Source organism: Pipistrellus kuhlii, unplaced genomic scaffold (genome assembly GCF_014108245.1).
Source record: "Pipistrellus kuhlii isolate mPipKuh1 unplaced genomic scaffold, mPipKuh1.p scaffold_m20_p_5, whole genome shotgun sequence".
Lineage (NCBI taxonomy): Eukaryota > Metazoa > Chordata > Mammalia > Chiroptera > Vespertilionidae > Pipistrellus > Pipistrellus kuhlii.
The window spans coordinates 49,885,207-49,907,892 of record NW_023425551.1 but is presented as its reverse complement, the minus strand read 5'-3'; the positions used below and the strand labels follow the sequence as shown (position 1 = coordinate 49,907,892).

The 22,686-nt window shown below is 36.9% G+C and overlaps 1 protein-coding gene across 4 annotated transcripts in view; it reads left to right on the top strand.

Annotated features, from left to right (window-relative positions):
• The window catches only part of BCKDHB (branched chain keto acid dehydrogenase E1 subunit beta), a 193,443-nt gene that overhangs the window by 69,184 nt on the left and 101,573 nt on the right, over nt 1–22,686 (top strand). For all 4 annotated transcript variants that reach the window (XM_036413219.2, XM_036413223.2, XM_036413222.2 and 1 more), the window contains exon 8: nt 596–706. In XM_036413219.2, coding sequence (XP_036269112.1) covers nt 596–706 — 111 coding nt within the window. The remainder of the gene's footprint in view (nt 1–595; nt 707–22,686) is intronic.

Sequence of the window (22,686 nt, the reverse complement as noted above, 5' to 3'; positions counted from 1 at the left end):
ATGATTTTTCACCTTATGAATTCTGTTCCCATTAAGTCACTACAACTATTCTGTTAATATCACTCACCTTCTAATTGTTAAATCTAACTCTATCCCATATTTCTATGGTATATGGCACTTGATACTCTCTTTATTTAGCTTCTGGAATACATAGTCTCCTTATTTTCTTCCTGCTTCTTTCTTTTTTTTTGTTTTGTTTTGTTGTTTTTGAAGCTCATTTTCATCTATTTCCCCCTTACTTGTTGGTTATCTGCAGGGTTCCATGATTCTGCTTTTAACTCTTCCCTCTGAAAGCTTTCCCTAGAAATCCCACTTACTCCTGTGACTTGACCTCAGTATTTGAAACCAGTATTTCTAGTAATGACTCCTCTCACTTTCTCTAGGAACCTCTTTACACCTGTTTTATAGACATTTATACTTTATTATTTTGGTGGAATATTGAGTTCAACATGTGTAAAACAAATTTATTAATTCTCTATGAAATTCAATTCCTCCGACTTTAAATAGTACTTCTATTAATAATGTCAGAACTCAACTAATGTTTTAGGCTTGAATTTCTGTATTCTTTCTCTACATATTTTTCTCCTTATTTCAGGTTCATGTAATCCGAGAGGTGGCTTCCATGGCTCAAGAAAAGCTTGGAGTGTCTTGTGAAATCATTGATCTGAGGACTATACTACCTTGGGATGTGGATACAGTTTGTAAGGTGAGAATATAGAGCGTCATTTTTTAAAAATCTTGGGAAAAATTTGTTAAATATTTGCAAATAATTATTTTGAAATTTTAACCTTGTGAGCATTTTGGACTGATTTTAAATTTTAAAAATTTATACCATAAAAGATATGTATGTTATATAATAAGCCAAATTAATAAAACAAATCACTTAGGTGTTTTTCTTCCCATAGTTCTCTATGTTGATTTGAAAATACTGTATAACTGTGTTCTTTATATCCCCAGCTTGGGTTGACTTGTGTGAGTAATGGAGTAATGTGAAAAAACACAGGGAGGTCATCTGAGTTTTTAACTTCTGATTAGTTATAATTTAATAAGCTAGGTTTAATATAGTTAGAAATAGTTTGGTTAAATTTCCTTTTGTCTCTTCTCTAAAAGAAATAGAGATGGATTATTTTAAAAAACTAACTCTTTATATAGTCTTAATGTGTGGATCATAGTTTTAATGTTTTTGTTGTGGGATTCTGGCTGCTCTAACCTATAGTTTTCTATCTAAGCTTTCTCTTAAACTCTGGCCTGATTAGATTGATTTTGTTGCTTACTATTCCGATGATTCACATAACCCATTCTCAAGGGTACAATTTAGTCCTAATTTACTGGGCTATGGCCAATATCATCTACTCCTTTACTGGTACATAAGTAAGGTTAAGCTCTTTTTTGTAATGGTTTTATCTACTAAATCTTGGGTAACATTGCATGTGTTCTTTTTTTCTTGATTTATTGCTATAGCAAATAAGTCTTATGACCTTAGGGTATTTTACACTTACTATTTTTAGGAACTTTGGCATTATCATAGCTTTACAGGCTGTTTCATAGGTTAGTTACATGAAAATCATCTGCAGTTACTCCTACTATAAAAGTATAGTGTAGAATAGATTTATTTATTTATTTATTTATTTATTTATTTATTTATTGTTAATCATCATATGATATTTTTTCATTGATGTTTAGAGAGAGTGGAGGGAAGAGGGAGAGACAGAGAGAGGGAAACATTGATATGAAAGAGGCACATTGATTGGTTACCCTCCTGTATGGGCCAGAGATCAAGCCTGCAACCAAGATACATGCCCTGCCTAGAAACGAACCCAGGACCCTTCAGTCCATGGGCAGACGCTCTATCCACTGTGCCAAACTGGCTAGGTCATATAGAGTGTTTTTAGGTGAAGATGGTGATGCATATGTAAGAACTTTATATAGAAAAATCACAAAGTATCACTCAATGAGAATAGAGAAGATCCAAATAACTGAACCACATACCATGTTAACAATTTTTTAAAGCCAAGAATAGCCAAGGCAATTGAAGAATAAAGCTGGAGGATGTAATTACCAGGTTTCAAAATGTGTTATAAGGCTATAGTAATCATAATGTTGTATTGGTGTAAAGATAGACACATAGACCAATGAAACAGAATAAAAGTCCAGCCAAGACCAGTTTGGCTCAGTGGATAGAGCATCGGCTTGCGGACTCAAAGGTCCTGGGTTCGATTCCAGTCAAGGGCATGTACTTGGTTGCGGGCACATCCCCAGTGGGGGGTGTGCAGGAGGCAGCTGATCGATGTCTCTCATCGATGTTTCTGGCTCTCTATCCCTCTCTCTTCCTCTCTGTAAAAAATCAATAAAATATATTTAAAAAAAGAAAAAAAAGAATAAGAGTCCAGAAACAGTTTGTTGTGTCATCTGATTCAAGAAAAAGGTGAAATTGCATTCAGAGTGGAAAAGAAAAAATGATAAAGTTCTTGGGGAAAAAAGCATAGGTGACTATCTCTATAGTCTTGTGTAGTCAAAGATTTATTATTTTTAATATATATTTTCATTGATTTTAGTGAGGAAGGGAGAGGGAGAGAGATTATTATATACAATTGTGGTTCTCCCCCCCTCCCCCATAGCTCCCCTCCACCCGGTTCCTACCCCATCCTCTGCCCTTAACCCCTTCCCCCCCTACATCCTTTTCCCCCCAAGAATTGTCAGTCCACTCCCTTTCAATGCTCCTGATTCTATTATATTCACCAGTTTATTCTGTTAATCAGATTTTTTATTCACTTGATTTTTAGATTAACTTGTCAATAGATATGTATTTGTTGTTCATAATTTTTATCTTTACCTTTTTCTTCTTTTTCCTCTTCTTAAAGAATACCTTTTAGCATTTCATATAATACTAAAGTTTGGTGGTGATAAACTCCTTTAGCTTTTTCTTATTTGTGAAGCTCTTTATCTGACCTTCAATTCTGAATGATAGCTTTGCTGGGTAGAGTAATCTTGGTTGTAGGTTCTTGCCTATTGAACACTTTGAATATTTCTTGCCACTCCCATCTGGCCTGCATAATTTCTGTTGAGAAATCAGCTGACAATCAAATGGGTGCTCCCTTGTAGGTAACTAACTTTTTCTCTTGCTGCTTTTAATATTCTCTCTTTGTCTTTTGCCCTTGGCATTTTAATTATGATGTGTCGTCTTATGGTCCTCTTTGGATTCTTTTTTTTTTTATAAGATATATTTTATTGATTTTTTACAGAGAGGAAGAGAGAGGGATAGAGAGATAGAAACATTGATGAGAGTGAATCATTGATCAGCTGCCTTTTGCACACCCCCTACTGGGGATGTGCCCACAACCAAAGTACGTACAAGCCCTTGACTGGAATCGAACCTGGGACCTTTCAGTCAGCAGGCCGATGCTCTATCCACTGAGCCAAACCAGTTTCGGCTGGATTCCTTTTGTTTGGGTTTCTCTGTAGTTCCTAGACTTTTAAGTCTATTTCTTTCACCAGGTGGGGGAAGTTTCTGTCATTATTTTTTCAAATAGGTTTTCAGTATCTTGTTCTCTCTTTTCTTCTGGCATCTCCATAATTTGGATGTTAGTACACCTGAAGTTGTCCCAGAGGCTCCTTACACTATCTTCATATTTTTGGATTCTTTTTTCTTTTTTCTTTTCCACTTGGGTGTTTTTTGCTTCTTTGTGTTTCAAATCTTTGACTTCATTCTTGCATTCCTCTAGTCTGCTATTGGATCTCTGTATATTATTTTTATTTCAGTCAGTGTATGCTTAATTTCTAATTGGTCCTTTTTCATATCCTTGAGGGTCTCACTAAATTTATCGGCGGTTCCTAAAAGATTCTTGAGTAACCTTATAATCGTTGTTTTGAACTTTATATCCAGTCATTTGCTTTCCTCCATTTCTTTCATTTGTGACCTGTTCATTTGTCTCCTCATTTTGCCTGCTTCCCTGAGTTGATAGAGTGGCTTTTTGTGCTAGGATTTTTACAGGGTCTAGTGGCTCAGCCCCCCCAGTTACCTGAGGTGGACACTCTAGGTGCACCCCTCCGTGGGCTTTGTGCACAGTTTTGTAGTTAAGCCTTGATTGTTGTTGGTATCACTGGGAGGAATTGACCTCCAGGCCAATTGGCTGTGAAATCAGCTGTGTCTACTCTGGGAGAACTTCTGTGCTGGAGACACCCTTATGAGGCAAGACTTACTTCAGTGGGTCTTTCGTACTCACTGAGTCTGCCCCCTGAATGTGTCCCTTATGGATCTGAAAAAAGTTGTAATCTGGATGGTCCTATTCTGACCCCTGGATACACTGGCTCTTCGATGTCCAAGGATGTGCTAATTTAGCCTCTGCCTGAGGCCACCCAGCAGGAGCTACGGAGAGATCTGCAGATTCCTTTTCTTTGTTTTGGTTTTGGAGATGCCCAGATGAGGCCCAGCTGTGAAGCAGTGCAAGCTGCTGTGGGGCCTTGGGCCTTATTTTGAATGCTATGGGTCTCAGTGACTCAGCAGCAGTTTGTTAGGTAAGTTTAGAATTCAAAGGACCAGAAAATTCATTTGCAAAAGCCTCTGTGCTAAGCTTGAATGGGGCAGAGTCTGGGAGTGAGCATACAGCAATGGTTTCCTGTCAGACCTGCCCTAAGAGGCCCCTGGGTCTCAGTGTCCTACAGTAATCGCTGCAAGCACTTCTGAAAGAAAGCCACCCCTGAGTTTCACCTTCTGCCAGATAGTCCAGTTTCTCCCCGTATGAGTCTGGGTCCCCAGAGTCTCGCCTGGAACTGGAGTTCAGAGCAGTTGGGAGCTTTTGGCTCCCTCCTGATTGAGAAAGCCAGCTGCATACTCAGTTGCCAGCCCTTTCTGCATGCGCTCCTCTATACCTCTGCCTTCCACAGCTCCTGTGAGTGTCAGTGTACTTTTCCCTTTCCTTATAGTTGTAGTTTTGAAATTGTTGTGCAAGGCAGCAGTTCAGATGTTTACCTATGCCACCATCTTGGTTTCTCTCTGTAATGTTTTCTTATGAATCAAGAACAAATGTTTTACCCTTCAAACCTTATGAAAACAATTTGGGCTTTCCACAACCTTTCTCCTTGCATTTCCTTGTCTGCAGGTGGGCCATTGTCATGGAATTTAGAGTTGGAAGAGGTCAGCCTGGGCCTGTTCCTTTTGGCCTTCTTGCTGGTCCCAGGGGTAACCTGTGAATTTTTCATCCATCACTAAAATATAGTGCTTCTTATCAGGATTTTTATCTGTTTCAATATCTGTGGTACAAGATATTGAAACAGAGCTCCCTACCCAGGAATAATCTACTTCTTTTGAGGTACTTGGGTGGTGTTTTTTTTCTTTTCAATTTTTTAACAAAGTTAGGAAATGTCATGGAAAGAATCTTCTCTCTATTGCCTCTACTCTTTTCTCCACCCTGCCCCTTGCTTCCCTTCTTTATCTTTTAAAGCTAAGTTATGTTGCAAAAGATGCTGTGCTCATAGATGCAAATGGTTCTTCTTTGGCTATATATTGAGGTATCCATTGCCTCAGAATATTTTCGGAGTAGACTATCACTATAGCAGGGCAAGTCCTCAGCAATAGCTCAGTGTGGGACAAGGCTGGGAGTGAATCACTGTGGCATGAGGGAGTGAAGATAGTTGGGAGTGAGGGTTCGGCATTCCTAGATTCAGCATACTTCTACCCTTGCATTCAAGCTATTTCCATTTTTGCTTCAAAAGTCTTCATTGGGGCCTTGGATAAAGATAAGGCAATTCCTAAGCCTGGCATGGTGGGGTGGGTTTGTGGTGGTTCTGGAAGCTGAGTGGCCTTCAAAAATAAAGGAAAGGAACATTTTAGAAGTGGAACTGCAAAGGAGTTACACCATAGTCATCTGAATGTGGTTAATCATTTATATAGAGAGAACCAAGTTTAGACTTGGATTTGCATCCAATGTTAGTATTAAGTATTTGTGAATAGTGCAAAACATGTTTAGAATTTCCATAGAGCTACTGAAGGTAAACATAAAAACATGTTATATTTTATATCTTGAATTCTAAAAAGGCGAAAGATTTATGTGATCTGAAGAGAAACCAGAGTATTTTATGTCTTGAATTCTAATTTGTAGACTTTGTTTTTTTATTTTCGTAGTTTTTTTTTTAAAGACTATTGTAGATTTCATTTTTATTAAGATTGTTAACACTAGGAAGGTAATGTTTAGGGTCTCTATTATACTGAATTCTCTAAATTTGTTTTATGGGGAAGTTGAAGTATTTACTTTTAGAAAATCCTTAATAATTTAATGCCACCAATTTGTATACATATTTTCATTGATTTCTGGCACTTAATTGAATAATTCAATGATAAAATACTAGCTATTTTACTTGAGGTTTTTAATTGGGGAGGGAGAGGAGGGAGAATGACTGAAGAATAAGAATAAGAGCTTGGAAGAAGTTGGTGGTGGGAAGGGGAGCTAACATCTACAGACAACCACTAGAGGCCTCTCTTAAGCCAAGTTTCATGGCTAATATCACCAGGTTTACATAGTGGGGTCTGGCTGTGTCATTAAGCATCTTTTATGTATTGTTCTGAAGTAACATGAAAGTATTTTTGTTCTAGAGCATATATTATAATGTAACCTAGATGTTTTCTTTAATATGTATGTTATATCAGAATAATTGATTACCTATTGGACTAAAAACCAATTGGAAATTTGTGCTCTCTGTTTTTCTCTAACTGAGCTTTTATTAAAAATATGTAGTCAAAGAATGGCCAGGTGAAAATTATGTTTCTTTGACAATACAAGTATATTTGGTTTTAAAATTATTACTGATTTAGGATGTGTTTAATTGTTGAGAATAGTTTATTGTTTTCTGATGGTAATCTAAAAGTAAAGTTATTTTAAATTCTATGTTAAAAATTGTGTACTTCACTTGTGATTATAATAAACTTTTATAGCAAAAACCTATTTAAGAAACGAGTCAAAATTCTTTTTAGACTTAATATTATCTGGGGTAAATGAAACTTTTTTTTTTTTAAAGAGTAATGAAAATAAGCTTCTTTTAGTTTGAGGTTGTTTTGGATGCAGGTTAACTTTGCTGAGACAACAGGCAGACAGAGCAATGTTGTCCTAACTGATAGATAGTTATCCTGCCCCAAATGAAGAAAGCTGACAGCTAGGAACCTCGTTCCACTTTTGCCAAGTCATTGTTCCCATAGGATTTTTGTCATGACCACAACTATTTAGTTTTACTAATTGGAACAAGTTTTAAATCCTTGGACGCTGTGTTTGAGATGTGACTACAACACTATTGCTCTGTGTAGTGACCCTTGGTCAGTTCTTCTGAATTCCGTAAGGGCAGGACATTTGTATATTTTTATTGCTGTATCCTAAAATAGCATGAAGATGTCCAATATGTACAAGATACTTATACATATTTATTGAATGCTCTTATGGAATTTCAAAAATAACATATAATAATAATTTGGTTTTTCAGTGAAAGAAATTAAAGGAGAAGCTGATAATTCCTATAGAAAAAAAATATACACTGAGCTGAGTGTGTCACTCCTGCAACCTGGCCTATTTTTGCTATGACTTATGTTTTAGATATGCTTTGAAGAAGATTAAAATAATGGAACCTGATTTAATTTTGTATAGTATATTTTATATAACAAAGTTTAGCATAGTGTAAATAAAAAAAGTTAAATGACATGTTTTATGCCTATCTCTCTTAGTGTTCACAGCTGTTCTTTGAATTAGACATCCATGTCATTTATTATAGGTGAGAAAGTTTAGGTTTAGAGAAAGTAGAGTAATTGTTCCAGGCCTCACAGCTCACAGAACTGGCTCTACCAGATTGCTAGACTCTAGAACCTTTTCTTTTTTATTTTATTGCTTTTATTAAGAAGCATGCAGCTTCTCAAGCAGAGTTTGCACACAATTTGTAAATAATTTTCAGATGTGATTTGAATATAAATTGAAAGTAAAAGAGATATTGGCAATAGAAATGTATTTATGGGGAGGGGTACTACTTTTTATGTTCATGTTTATTTTGGGTAGAGCTATCACAAATCTATGTGTTCTGGTTTAATCCTTTCAGTTGCCTTGTGTGCTAAGAATTATTGCTCCTGTTTTAGTGATGAGAAAGCCGAGACTCATAAAGATTAGGAACTTCTCTAAGTCCCTCAGCTAATAAGTGGTAGAACTGCAGTTCAATCTCACATCTTAAATTTTTGAGTCCTGATATTTTCATAGTACAACAGGGCCTCATGTTAGATAGTTCTTTTGCAGTTAACTAACTTCATGCCTTAATAATTATTGTGAATTTTGCTGATGATATGCTTCTAAATTTGAACTTGCGACATCTTTTATAACATTTTAGGAATTTACTTTCACATTTGCCCACCTTTATAACATTAAAAATATATAATATTTCTGAATACTGTACACACCTTGTAAATTATACTCTCACATTTCATTTCATTTGGCTCTTTTTTCCTTCTACATGGAACTGGAGAAAGCAAGATTAGATTATATAATTATGTGTTTCTGTTTCTAATTATTTTTGATGTGCCCCCTTATACACTTAAATTATTTGAGTTTCACTCAAGATTTTCCTTTTGTTTAAACTTGTGCTTTTGCTATTAGCAACAGCAATGAAAAGAAAGAAATCATTACCTCATTTCATGTTGAAAAAGTTTTAACATTTTAAGTGTTAAGTAAGAAATTTGCATTTGTTGACTTTCTGTTCTTCACTTTGATGGTCATGTAACTTACTTTCCCATTAAAATGGTAATTACACTTTTAAAAAATTATAACTTTTGTGCTATAACTGGTAATATTTTCTTGTCTTTTCTATAATACTGTGGTTTTGTGGTATCTAGCTGTTTTAATTTAATTTAAAAATTTATTGAAACTTTTCTACAGAGGTTTTGAAAAATGAAATTAGGAAGTATACCATTTTACCTCTATAATTTATCTACTCCAAAATTTCAGCACTTTTATCAGTCATGGATAATCAGCCTTTGCAAACATATACACTCCCTGCCACTTCTGTTGCTGTTTCTTCCACGAACTTTTTTTTTTTTTCTATTTATCTTTTTTCTTTTACAACTTTGACTATGTTATATAGTTTCTTGCATAGCTGTTCCACATCTTGAGAAGTTTATTTTTTTAATATTTTGTGTATTTTTGTTGATATTGTGAATATTATCATTGTTGTTATACTTCTTCACCTCCCATTTTTTCCCTTTTCTATGTATGGCAGTAAAAGATTTTAAAAATTAGAGTAATACGTAAACATGTCAACAACACATATAGTTCAGCAGAGCTTATAATGCAAAGCAACATTTTCATCCCTATCCCTAGGTTCACTTCCTAAACACGGTCCCTTTTAACCATTTCTCTATTTTGTTCTTCTGATGGCTATTTCCGTATCTCTAAGTAAAACATTGTACCACTATTTTGGCTATAGCACAATTTATTCATTTCTGCAAAGTCCTTCATTCTATAGAAATACTCACTAAAACAAACAGGGTCTATGGAAAAAATAGATTGGTGGACCACTTAAAACTTATACAACTTTGTAAGGGTTTGCAATTAGAGTCAGGAAGGATTGAATCTGCTGAGTTATAGAGTTAAGAGCAAAATGCATAAAAGTTGGGGAGAACCATGAAATAAACACTTTTGAAATGGAGCAGATGGGCCAGCCTGAGCCAAAAGGCATAGTGTATGGAACTGAATTTCTGAGACTCAGCGCTGTGATTATGCCATGTCTTTTATTGTTTCTTAGTTACAGGAATCTCTAATGTGCTGGAACAAATTGCATATATGCCAATATGATTAAGTCAGTTGCTGCTTCCTTTGACCCTAAAACACATTTTATACCTGTGCCAAAAAATGGACTCCCCTTGCCCAGTCTACTCACTCCTGTGACTCAGTGCTGAATTAGGTTTGATTGACAAAGTGTAGTCACATCTTTATTTTAGCTATGATTAAGACTGGAAAATATAGTTTTTTACATTCTACCTTGAAAAAGTGGGATTAATAATTAGGGCAACTATGAAAATGTGGAGAATATGTTTTAAAAGTTTTGGGTTACTCAGGAATATGGGGCTTAGCACACATGTGTGATACCTTTTTGTGTATCATTGTACATATGTCTTTATTTATCAGACTTGAGCATCATTTATTTTACACTTTGATAATGAAGTGTCAAAATGTGCTTACATTACCTGTTAACCTGTTATTTTCATTTCATCATTTCCCCAATTTTGAGTTATAGTATTTTACTTTCTTAAATGCATTGCCTTTTGATTTTTAATCATTTAAATCTCTATTATCTTGTTCTGTTAACTTTTCTCAGTATGTCTCAACCTTTCACTGTGTGAAAGTGACATTAATGCCCTCTACCCCTATCTTCACTGCCTTTTTCCCCTGCCCATTCATATTTTCTGTTATTTATTTTTACAGTGCCAAGACTGATAACAATAAATTGTATTCTGTAACCACATTTAAATTCTTCAGCTTTTTTTTTTTCTTCTATAGGTTGATTCTAAGAGTTAAAAATCAGTGACACTCTTGATATTATTATGATAAAATAGGTATTTTTCACCACTGTGATGGCCTGGGAGGGGGTAAAATTTTATTTATTTTTAATTGCAGGCCAAGTGTGTCAGCCCATAGGCTCCTTAAAGGAGATGCTCTTGGCATCTAGATCTAATGGTTTGCCTTTCCTTATAGTGCATCAATTCCATAAAATCTTGCCACATTTCAGATGTTTCATACTTGGGCATGGCATTCTTTTAGGTTCTTTTGGATCCTCTAGAGTTTGTAATAACCTTTCCTTTTCTCCTTGAAAAAAAACATAACCAGTCTTTAATATATCTTGAAAATTAATGCTATGTCTTGGAATCTTGTCTTCTTAGGAATGATAGTCCCTGTCCCAGTCTTGACTATCATTCTCTAAATCTCCCTTACAACAGTCTTCAAGGATGTTTCTCCATTTTACTCTTAAAGACATTTTCAGGGTTCTATGACTTTCTCTTTCATGGTTTTTGCCCTTATTTTGATGAGGGATGTACTTAACTTCTTTAAGTAAATAGACGAGGGAGGCTTTCAACACTTGTATTTGGAAAATATATATTTATTTTGCAGTCAGACTTGATATTTGGCTTGATATAGAATTCTAGTTTCACAGTTACTTTCACTTAGGATTTTGAAGATAATGCTCTGTAAAAAAAAATTTCTATTAGTGTGGTTCTCATTCTTGTATAGGTGATTTTTGTTTTGTTTTTCTAGAAACTTTTATGATTATTTTGGTCCTTTTATGGTGAAATGCCACAGGTGTGACTTTCCTCTAGGAATTTATTACTGATTTAAAAATAATTATACCCTTTCTCTTTGTATACTAGTACACAGAAAAACACACTCATATTAGTTGAATAATAGACTTTCTAGATTGATTCCTTGTTTCACATATTTTCTGTGCTAGTTATCCAATTGTGTTCTTGCAACATTTGGGACATTTTCTCTATTTTCTCTTTTAATTCTTACTCTGAATATTTTAATTCCAGCAAACAAACGTTGTTTTCTTATGCTTAGTTCTTTTTGTAGCATGCTGTTTGTTTTATGTTGTATCTTCAATTATTCTGGGCATATAATATAAATTATGCTTATATATTATAAAGTAAAAGAACAATAATTTTAAAAAGTTCTGTTCTATAAATTACCACTGTTTCTTCAATAGTTTGTTTCTTTTGTAATACTTTTTCTTTTTGATGATTATTCTGGGTAGCTGACTGTAGTAGGCATCTCCATTATATGGAAAAAAATGAGTAGATCTGTGCACATGGGTGAGACTGTGCTTTAGGGTGAGGGAATGAGAGAGAGGTCTGTCTTTAGGCCTCTAGATGTGCAGATAAGCTAGGCTTGCCTCTTTGATATCAGCCCTCATGGTATAGGCCTATTTTTGTAGGCCATTTGATTAGTTTTATCAGCAACTAGCTTCTTTGCCTGGATTGTCTCTGGGATCAGGGTTAGATAGATATTTCATTGGAGAAAGAGGGACAGTTGGTACAGCTGCTTGATTTAATTTTCATGTTTTCATTCCCCATTCTTATATCCATTTTTCATACTTGCTGCTGAGCCCATCTCGGATCTATGGGGAGATTAGTTGGCTTCTTCTCCCCTTGTGCACCCTCCTTCCCCTCCCCTCATGTGTCTGGGCTTTAGCTTCCTTTGCTTGGCTTACATTTTTGTCACACATCCACAGGAGACCTATCTTAGTCTCTTATGTCTAATAGTCACTGCCTCTCTCCAGCTTAAGATGTTTTGGCTGTTCTGTTTTTTTTTTTCCCTTTTTGTAATCATTTCCTGTCTTGGGAAAGCAAAGGAAATAAAGCATGTACTATGTTCAGTCTATCATTTTGAGTTGGAAAACTTCTCTATTACATATTTTTATTTTTTAATAGAAAGCATGATGATTTGTATACTTGCATCTATGTATTGTTATTTTACCAAAAGCTTATCTATTTCAATAGTTTCTTAGTCGATTTTCTCAGATTTCTAAATTGGTAATCTTATTCATCAAGTAAGACCAGTTTTATCTATTAGTCTATATTCTTATTTGGTGAGAAACACTGAACATTGTTAAATGACAGGGATGATAATAGACATTGAATGGGATATTTCTTAAGCACCATCTTGAACTTATTGAATTATTAAGTAGAAAATGGAAAGTACATTACATGAGTTTCTGGCTTATTGAGAAAAGTATCAGAATTTCCTGCTCAGGTAGTGTTTTTGAGTGAGTGGATTTGTCACTTATGGCCTGAATACCTGTTATACTTCTTATGCCAATAACCACAATTTAGAATTGGAGATGGAAAAGAAGGGAAAGTCAGCTTTGTCAAATAATAAATTCTCTCAGTAGAGTTAATCAAATTTTAGATGACTCAGTTGGTAAATCATTTTTGGGCAGTGAAATTAATCTTACTTCTTGACAGTAAATCAAGAAAAACAAGTCATTTAGGGGTAGTAAAAATGGATCTTCTACCCTGGAGTGAATGAGCACCTAGTGAAACAGCCATCACTGGAGAGATACCTGCATGTGATAAATAAAGCCCACCTGCTTGCCTATGGGTTGTTGCAAGGACAAAAATATATGGTTATTGGTTTTATGTAGAAGAAATTTACTTCTTGATTTATTTTTATTTTTTAGAGGTGCTTTAAGAATCGCCTTGTAGATATCAAAATAGATTCATGGTGTGAAAGTTCTCAGTATAGTACTTGGTAGTGCTTGGTGTAGTTGTAGAGAAGAGATTTTATGTCAAAGAGAAAAGATTGTATATCAGATGTATCCATAAAGGGACTTTATATCTGATGGGATTGTCAAAAAACTAAATAAGTGGCCTTTTGTGGTCATGAGACCCTCATCAACGGGAGAAACTTGATGATCATCTATCAGAGTGGTTAAGAGAAGGATTGCGGAGGATAGCCTACATAATGCCTTCTACATCAAAGGTTGTATGAAATAAAGGAAAACAATCCTTTAGTATTTTGGAATATAATAAGTATTAAATTAAATACTATAATAAAATAATACAGATATTATAAGAAGTTATTAATTTACCATATATTTTATATAGGATTTATCTTTCACATTTCTGGTAAAATGCCTTGTGTCTTTAAACTTTTCTTTTGCTAGCTTTTAAAAAAAATATTTTTTATTGATTTCAGAGAGGAAGGAAGAGGAAGAGAGAGAGAGAAACATCAATGATCAGAGAGAATCATTGATTGGCTGCCTCCTCTACACCCCACACTGGGGATAGAGCTTGCAACCTGCGCATGTGCTCTTTTTTTTTCCTATTTTTTTTATTAATTAAATTATTATCTGTGTACATATTTTAACATTGCCCATCCCCCCCATATATAACCTCCCAACCCAGAGTTTTGTGTCCATTGGTTGTACTTATATGTATGTATACAAGTCCTTCGGTTGATCTCTTATCTCCCCCAGATCTCCCTACTCTCCCCGCTGTAATTTTACAGTCTGCTTGTTGCTTTCCTGTCTTTCTATCTATCTTTTGGTTTGTCAGTTTATAATGTTTTTTAATATCCATAAATGAGTGAGGCCATATGGTATTTCTCTTTCATTGACTGGCTTATTTCACTCAGCATGATGTTCTCTAGTTCTATCCAGGTTGCTGCAAATGATGAGAATTCCTTCTTTTTTATGGCAGCATAGTATTCCATTGTGTAGATGTACCATGGTTTTTGGATCCAATCATCTGCTGATGGGCACCTAGGCTGTTTCCAGATTCTAGCTATTGTAGATTGTGCTGCTATGAACATAGGGGTGCATATATCCTTTCTGATTGGTGTTTCTAGTTTCTTGGGATATATTCCTAAAAGTGGGATTACTGGGTCAAATGGGAGTTCCATTTTCAGTTTTTTGAGGAAACTCCACACTGTTCTCCACAGTGGTTGCACCAGTCTGCATTCCCACCAGCAGTGCACGAGGGTTCCTTTTTCTCCACAACCTCTCGAACACTTGTCGTTTGTTGATTTGTTGATGTTGGCCATTCTGACAGGTGTGAGATGGTACCGCATTGTTGTTTTGATTTGCATCTCTCGGATAAACAGTGACTTTGAGCATGTTTTCATGTGCCTTTTGGCCTTCCTTCTGTCTTCTTTTGAAAATATTCTATTTAGGTCCATTGCCCATTTTTTAATTGGATCATTCATCTTCCTTTTATTTAGTTGTATTAGCTGTTTGTAGATGTTGGAGATTAAACCTTTATCAGTGGTAACATTTGCAAATATGTTCTCCCACACAGTGGGCTTTCTTGTTGTTTTGTTGATGGTTTCTTTTGCTGTAAAAAAGCTTTTTATTTTGATGTAGTCCCATTTGTTTATTTTCTCTTTAGCTTCCATTACCCTAGGGGCAGTATCAGTGAAGAAGTTCTTTTTGCATATGTCTGAGATTTTGTTGCCTGTGGATGCTTCTAGTATTTTTATGGTTTCCCGTCTGATATTTAAGTCCTGTATCCATTTTGAGTTTATTTTTGTGTATGGTGTAAGTTGGTGATCTAGTTTCATTCTTTTGCATGTGTCTGTCCAATTTTCCCAACACCATTTGTTGAAGAGACTGTCTTGACTCCATTGTATATTCCTGGCTCCTTTGTCAAATATTAATTGAGCATAGTGATTTGGGTTGATATCTGGGTTCTCAATTCGATTCCATTGATCTATATGTCTGTTTTTGTGCCAGTACCAGGCTGTTTTGAGAACAGTGGCTTTGTAATACAGTTTGAAGTCTGGTATTGAGATCCCTCCTACTTTACTCTTCTTTCTCGGGGTCTTTTATTGTTTCAAATGAACTTTTGGAGAGTTCTTTCTAGGTCAGTGAAATATGCCTTTGGAATTTTAATGGGGAGTGCATTGAACCTATAGATTGCTTTAGGAAGTATGGACATTTTGATGATGTTGATTCTACCAATCCATGAACATGGTATGTTCTTCCATCTCCTTCCATTATCCTCTATCTCTTTTTTCAGTGTCGTGTAGTTTTCCGCGTATAGGTCCTTTACTTTCTTAGTTAAGTTTATTTCTAGGCATCTTAATTTTTTTGGTGCGATGGTAAATGGAATTGCTTTTTTAGTCTCTGTTTCTATAAATTCGCTGTTGGTGTATAGAAATGCCATAGATTTCTTGGCGTTAATTTTGTATCCTGCTACATTGTCAAATTCATTTATTAAGCCAATTAGTTTTTTAATGGAGTCTTTTGGGTTTTTTATATACAATATCATGTCGTCTGCAAATAAGGATAACTTTACTTCTTCTTTTCCAATTTGGATGCCTTTTATTTCCTCCTCTTGTCTAATTGCAATGACTAGTACTTCCAGTACTATGTCAAAGAGGAGTGGTGATAGTGGGCATCCCTGTCTTGTTCCTGTTCTTAGAGGGAATGGTTTTATTTTTGCCCATTGAATATGATGTTGGCTGTGGGTTTATCATATATAGCTTTTATTATGTTGAGGTATGATCCTTGTACTCCCACCTTGTTAAGAGTTTTTATCAGGAAAGGGTGTTGTATTTTATCAAATGCTTTTTCTGCATCAATTGATATGACTATATGATTTTTATCTTTCAATTTGTTTATGTGATGTATCACGTTTATTGATTTGCGGATATTGTACCAACCTTGCATTCCTGGAATAAATCCTACTTGGTCATGGTGTATGATCTTTGTGATGCTCTGCTGGAGCCGATTTGCTAGAATTTTGTTGAGGATTTTGGCATCTATGTTCATGAGGGATATTGGCCTGTAATTCTCTTTCATTGAGTTGTCTTTATCTGGTTTTGGTATTAGGGTGATGCTGGCTTCATGGAAGGAGTTTGGAAGTGTTCCTTCCTCTTGAATTTTTTGGAAAAGTCTGAGGAGGATAGGTTTTAGTTCTTCCTTGAATGTTTGGTAAAACTCTCCTGTGAAGCCATCTGGCCCTGGGCTTTTGTTTGCTGGAAGCTTTCTGATGACTGTTTCAATTTCATCCCAAGTCACTGCTCTATTGAGATTTTTAGATTCTTCCTGATTGAGTTTTGGAAGTTTGTATTTTTCTAGGAATATGTCCATTTCCTCCAGGTTGTTCAGTTTGTTGGAATAGAGTTGTTCGTAGTATTTTGTAACAATCCTTTGTATTTCAGCGGGGTCTGTTGTTATTTCACCTCTTTCGTTTCTGATTTTGTTTATTTGGGTCCTCTCTCTTTGTTTCTTGGTTAGCCTGGCTAGAGGTTCATCTATCTTGTTTATTCTTTCAAAGAACCAGCTCTTGGTTTTGTTGATCTTATGTATTGTTTCTTTGGTCTCTATGTCATTTATCTGTGCTCTGATTTTTGTTATTTCCTTCCTTCTGCTTACACTGGGCTTTTCTTGTTGCTCTTTTTCTAACTCTTTGAGTTGTAGAGTTAGATCATTTGTTACCATTTTTTTCTGTTTTTTTATAATAGGCTTGTAGGGATATGAACTTCCCTCTCAAAACTGCTTTTACTGTGTCCCATAGATTTTGGATAGTTGTGTTTTCATTGTCATTTGTTTCCAGGATGTTTTTAATTTCTTCCTTGATTTCTTTGGTAACGCAGTCCTTGTTTAATAGCATGCTGTTTAGTCTCCATGTGTTTGATTTCTTTGTATTTTTTTCATTGTGGTTAATTTCCAGTTTTATGCCACTATGATCTGAGAAGATGATTGATATGATTTCTATCTTCTTGAATTTGAAGAGACTTTGCCTATGTCCCAAAATGTGGTCTATCTTTGAGAATGTCCCATGTGCGCTTTAGAAGAATGTATATTCTGTGGCTTTGGGGTGGAATGTTCTGAAGATGTTGATTAATTCCATCTGGTCTAGCTAGTCATTTAGGATTGATATTTCTTTGCTGATTTTTTGTTTAGATGATTTGTCAAAGGGTGACAGTGGGGTATTAAAATCTCCGACTATGATTGTATTGCTATTAATCTCTCCCTTAATATCCTCCAGCAGTTTTTTTTATATATTGGGGTGCTCCAGTATTGGGTGCATATATATGTACCAGGGTTATTTCTTCTTGTTGGATTGTTCCCTTTAGTATTATGAAGTGGCCTTCATTATCTCTTGTTATGTCCTTCACTCTGAGATCTAATTTGTCAGATATAAGTATTGGTACCCCAGCTTTTTTTTCATTTCCATTCGCCTGGAAAACCTTTTTCCATCCCTTCACCCTCAGTCTGTGTGCATCTTTTTTTCTGAGGTGGGTTTCTTGTAGACAACAGATATATGGGTCTTGTTTTCTTATCCAATCTGACACCCTATATCTTTTGATTGGAGCATTTAGTCCATTTACATTTAAAGTTATTACTGATGGATACTTATTTGACGCCATTTTTATTCTATACCCCTGTGTTCCTTCTTTGCTTTCTATTTCTTTAATTTTACAGTAGACCCTTTAGGATTTCTTGCATTGCTGGTTTGGTGGAGATAAATTCCCTTAGTCTGTTTTTGTCTGTGAAGCTCCTGATTTCACCTTCACTTTTGATTGATAGCCTTGCTGGGTACAGTATTCTTGGATTCAGACCCTTCCTTTGCATGACTTAGTATATTTCATCCCATTCCCTTCTGGCCTGATAAGTTTCTGTGGAGAAATCAGTTGCTAGTCTGATGGGGGTTCCTTTATATGCAACTTTCTGTCTCTCTCTGGCTGCTTTTAAGATTCTTTTTTTTGTCGTCGGTGTTTGCCAGCTTAATTATAATGTGCCTAGGGGCCGGTTTTCTGGGGTTCATTTTGCTTGGGACTCTATGAGCATCTTGGATTTGTGTGGGTTTTTTCTTCTCTATCTCAGGAAAGTTTTCTGTCATTATTGCTTGAAATACGTTTTCCATGTCTTCCTCAATTCCCTTTCCTTCTGGAACCCCTATTATTCTAATATTGTTTTGTTTTGTATTGTCCCAAAGTTCCCTTAGACTTTCCTCCTGTTTTTTAATTTTTTTTTTCAGAAGCTGTTCTAATTGGGTATTTTTTTCCATCTTGTCTTCTAGCTCGCTGATGCGGTCCTCTGCTTCTTCTAATCTACTCTTGATGCTTTCTATTGAGTTCTTTACAGTAGCAATGTCATTTTTCATTTCTTCTTGGTTTTTCTTCATTTCCTCTTGGTTCTTACTCATATTGTCAAATTTGTCTTCCATTCTTTTTAGCCATCTTATGATCATTACTCTGAATTCTTGCTCTTGTAGGTTGCTTGCCTCTATCTGATTTACTTCCTCTCTGGTGAAGCCTGCTTTTCTTTCATATGTGGGCTGTTTTTTGGTCTCCCCATGATCTAGGATGTCTGGTTGTGTAGTTCTCTCTCTCCTGCTTTGATTTAAAGGCACAAAATACAACACAACCAGGTACAACACACAAGGTACTGAACAGAAATGTGTTTGCGATATTAATAACCACCAATAAGGGTGACTAGAACCCAGCTAACAAAAACATACAATCAAACAAAAAGCATAGGCAAATCAATCTTATAATAAAAGCATACAACTTCAGTATAGTTAACATTCAACATACAACTTCAAAGAGTTAGAGAGAAAGACTGTTGTTTTGTTTTGTTTTGTTTTGTTTTTAGGACAATTGCGAGGGAGGTGTGAATGGGTTTGGAGCAGGTAGTTGGAAATTAGATATATACAAGTAGGGTGAAATTTTAGGAAGGGGTAGACAGAAGGAATGGGGAAAATCTAGAGCAGGAAAGGGTTAAGATAAACGGGGTACCAAAGGAAAAGATCGGAAAGAGGGTGAAGGCATAAAGGTAGGGTTGAGATATAGAATAAAGCGTTGGAGAAGGAAAGATAGATAAAGACTGTGGAACAGTAATCCTGAAATAAAAAAAAATATATATAATCAAATGAAATAAAAATAATAAAAATAAACAAAAAAATAAGATGAAAAAGGTAAATTATTAGTAGTAATAATGTTGATTACATATACAATGTAATAATTATAAAGATAAAATCAAGTGAGGAAAAAGAAAAAAAAATAGTTTCTTGAGTAAACGTTGCAAATAATGAAAACAAAAATAAAAAACAAAAATTAAAAAAATAATAATAAAATTTAAATAAAATTTGCAGTAATGAAGGTCATTCGCTTCCTCTATTGTTATGATCCAGTCCTTATTTTTAGGCAGGTTTTGCTTTGTTTTTATTACACTAGAGTCAATTTGTGAATTAGCCTCTGGTTGCAGTGTTTCTAGGTTGACTTCCCAGACTCTAGAGCAGGGGTCCTCAAACTTTTTAAAGTGGGGGCCAGATCACGGTCCCTCAGAGAGCTGGAGGGCCGGACTATATGAACTACTAATTCCTACTGTAACACCTCGGCTGCGCTCACTGCCCTAAAAACCTGGTGGGCCGGATCAGACTCCTCTGCGGGCTGCATGTGGCCCGCGGGCCGTAGTTTGAAGACCCCTGCTCTAGAGCCTCTCCAGCTTTTTTTTTTTTTTTTTTTTTTTGTCCTCTCTGAAGCAGGAACTACGGAGGTTCGAGGGGGCAGGTCCGAGCAACTGCAGTCTCCCACAACTCTCCGATATCCTTCCGAGCCAGATCCAAATGTGTTGCTATTTAGATATATCCCCTGTTAGGAGCCCCGTCCACTTTCACAGGTGACACCCGCCCAGCAGCGGGGGCTTCTACTTGTAATCACCGCCCCTGTCCTCCAGCTTCTGCGTGCTCTGTGCGTACAGGCTGTCTTTGCCGTCAGCACTCTCCACCCTCTCCCCACGAAATCTGACCTTTTTGCAGAGCAGTGGGGCACTCTAGTGCGGCCAGGTGTTCGCGCCGACTGGGATCCGCATTCTGGGGGTCACAGATGCTTGGTGGTCACTGCGGCTGTGGATATTCAGGCCTCTGACACCATCCTATCTTCCTCTCAAGATGGCGAGGTTTCCTGTCCAAGCCAGTAGGTAGCTCCAGGCAGTGACGTAGCCCGCGTGGGTGCTTCCCTGTGAGGGGCACCTCTGTCAGCGGCCCCCCAGCAGTTTCTTCTGGTGTTCACTGTCTCCCAGCTTGCTAATAAACACTCACAGCACAAGACCCTCAGTTGCTCTCTCTTTCTGCTTCGGGAGAGGGCTCAGAATCCGCCCTTCTATTCTTCCGCCATCTTACCTCCTCCTGCGCATGTGCTCTTGACAGGAATCGATAATGGGACCCTTCAGTCCTCAGGCCCATGCTTTATCCACTGAGCCAAATCAGTTAGGGCTCATTTTGCTAGCATAATCTTCTTTTTCAAATGGAAAATTATTGATCAATTTTGTAAGTAGAACAGACATCTATTAGCCAAGTTTTATGACTTTTTTTTTTTTTTTTTTTAAATAACACCTCTGGCATATGCCTTTTTAACTTTCCATAGTTGCTATTATCTACGCTGTTCCCTCACCCCCAGGTTTAAACCTATTTTGATTTATACTGAACCACCTGCAGAACCTCTTGAACCATTTGTTGTTTTAGTCAAGCCATAGTGATTACTTAGGACATAGTGTCCTCTTGCTCCTTTTAAGACTTTCCTTCTTGTCAAAGTAATGTTTTATAAACTGAAGAACTGGATTCCTATACTTATAGTTCAGTTCTGCCGATGGTTTTGGATTGTTCTCAAGACAAAATGTAAAATCTTATTATTATACTAGAGGCCCGGTGCATGAAATTCATGCACGGGATGGGAGGGTGTCCCTTAGCCCTGCCTGCACCCTCTCCAATTTGGGACTGCTGGCTCCAAACTGCTTGCCTGCCTGCCTTCTTGATTTCCCCTAACCGCTTCTACCAGCCAGCCTGATCATACCTAGGGCTCTTTTTGCTAGCTTAATCTTCTTTTTCAAATGGTAAATTATTGAGCCAATTTTGTAAGTAGAACAGACATCTATTAGCCAAGTTTTATGGCTTTTTAAAAAAATAACACCTCTGGCATATGCCTTTTTAACTTTCCATATTTGTTTGCTATTATCTACGCTAGGGGTGTCGAACTCAATCAGAGAAGGGGCCAAAATCTAAAATCCAGCCTAAATCGCGGGCCGAATGGTTTACTGAACAGTCATAAACTGTCATTGTGATGGAAATGCAGTGGAGTGCAGTGATGACAGCGCGGTGCGGGCCACATTGCAAGGCCTGGCGGGACGGATTTGGCCCGCGGGCCTTGTTTTTGACACATGTGATCTACGCTGTTCCCTCACCCCCAGCCTTATTTATACCTAACTGCCAGCCTGATTGATGCCTAAATGGTCCCCTGCCAGCCTGTTTGCCCCCAGCTTCCCTCTTCTGCTGGCCATCTTTGTGGTGGCCATCTTGTGTCCACATGGGGGCAGGATCTTTGACCACATTGGGGTGGCCATCTTGTGTGTTGGAGTGATGGTCAATCTGCATATTACTCTTTTATTAGATAGGATAGAGGCCTGGTGCATGGGTGGGGGCCGGCTGGTTTGCCCTGAAGGATGTCCCGGATCAGGGTGGGGGTTCCCTTGGGACATGGGGTTGCCTGGGCGAAGTGCCTGTGGTGGTTTGCAGGCTGGCCACACCCCTTGGTGACCCAAGTGGAAGCCCTGGTATCTGGGGTTTATTTATCTTCTACAATTGAAACTCTGTAGCCTTAAGCGGAGGCCTGGGCTGGTCAGGTTGTGCAGAAAGCTTGGCTTCTTCATTGCCAGGGGGCAACCCTAGCCTCCTCCTCTTTCCAGCACCATGGCTGACACCATTTCTGTTTAGATTTATGTATCTTCTATCATTGAAACTTTATAGCCTTGAGTGGAGGCCTAAGCCAGCAAGGGCAGGCGGAAAGCTTGTTTTCCTCCATTGCCTGGGAAACCCAAGCTTTCCTCCTGCTCTCTGTGGCTGTAGCCATCTTGGTTAGGTTTATTTGCATATTAGCTTCTTATTGGTGTAGTGGAGTGATTTTTAATTTGCATGTTACTCTTTTATTAGATGGAATATTTGGTCCTCCATTATCTGATGCACGTCTACTATCGCATTTCATTTTTTGCCATTTTCTCCACACATTTGTGGTAGTCTAGTTATACAATACTATTTGTGGTTCTTTGTTACTGTAGTGCCTTGGCACATGCTGGCTTATCTGCTCCTTCTTTTTGGATGGACCTGAGATCTGTGTAGTCTTTTAACACTCAGTTTACAGTATTTCCCTCCAGGAAGCTTTCTCTGACCTG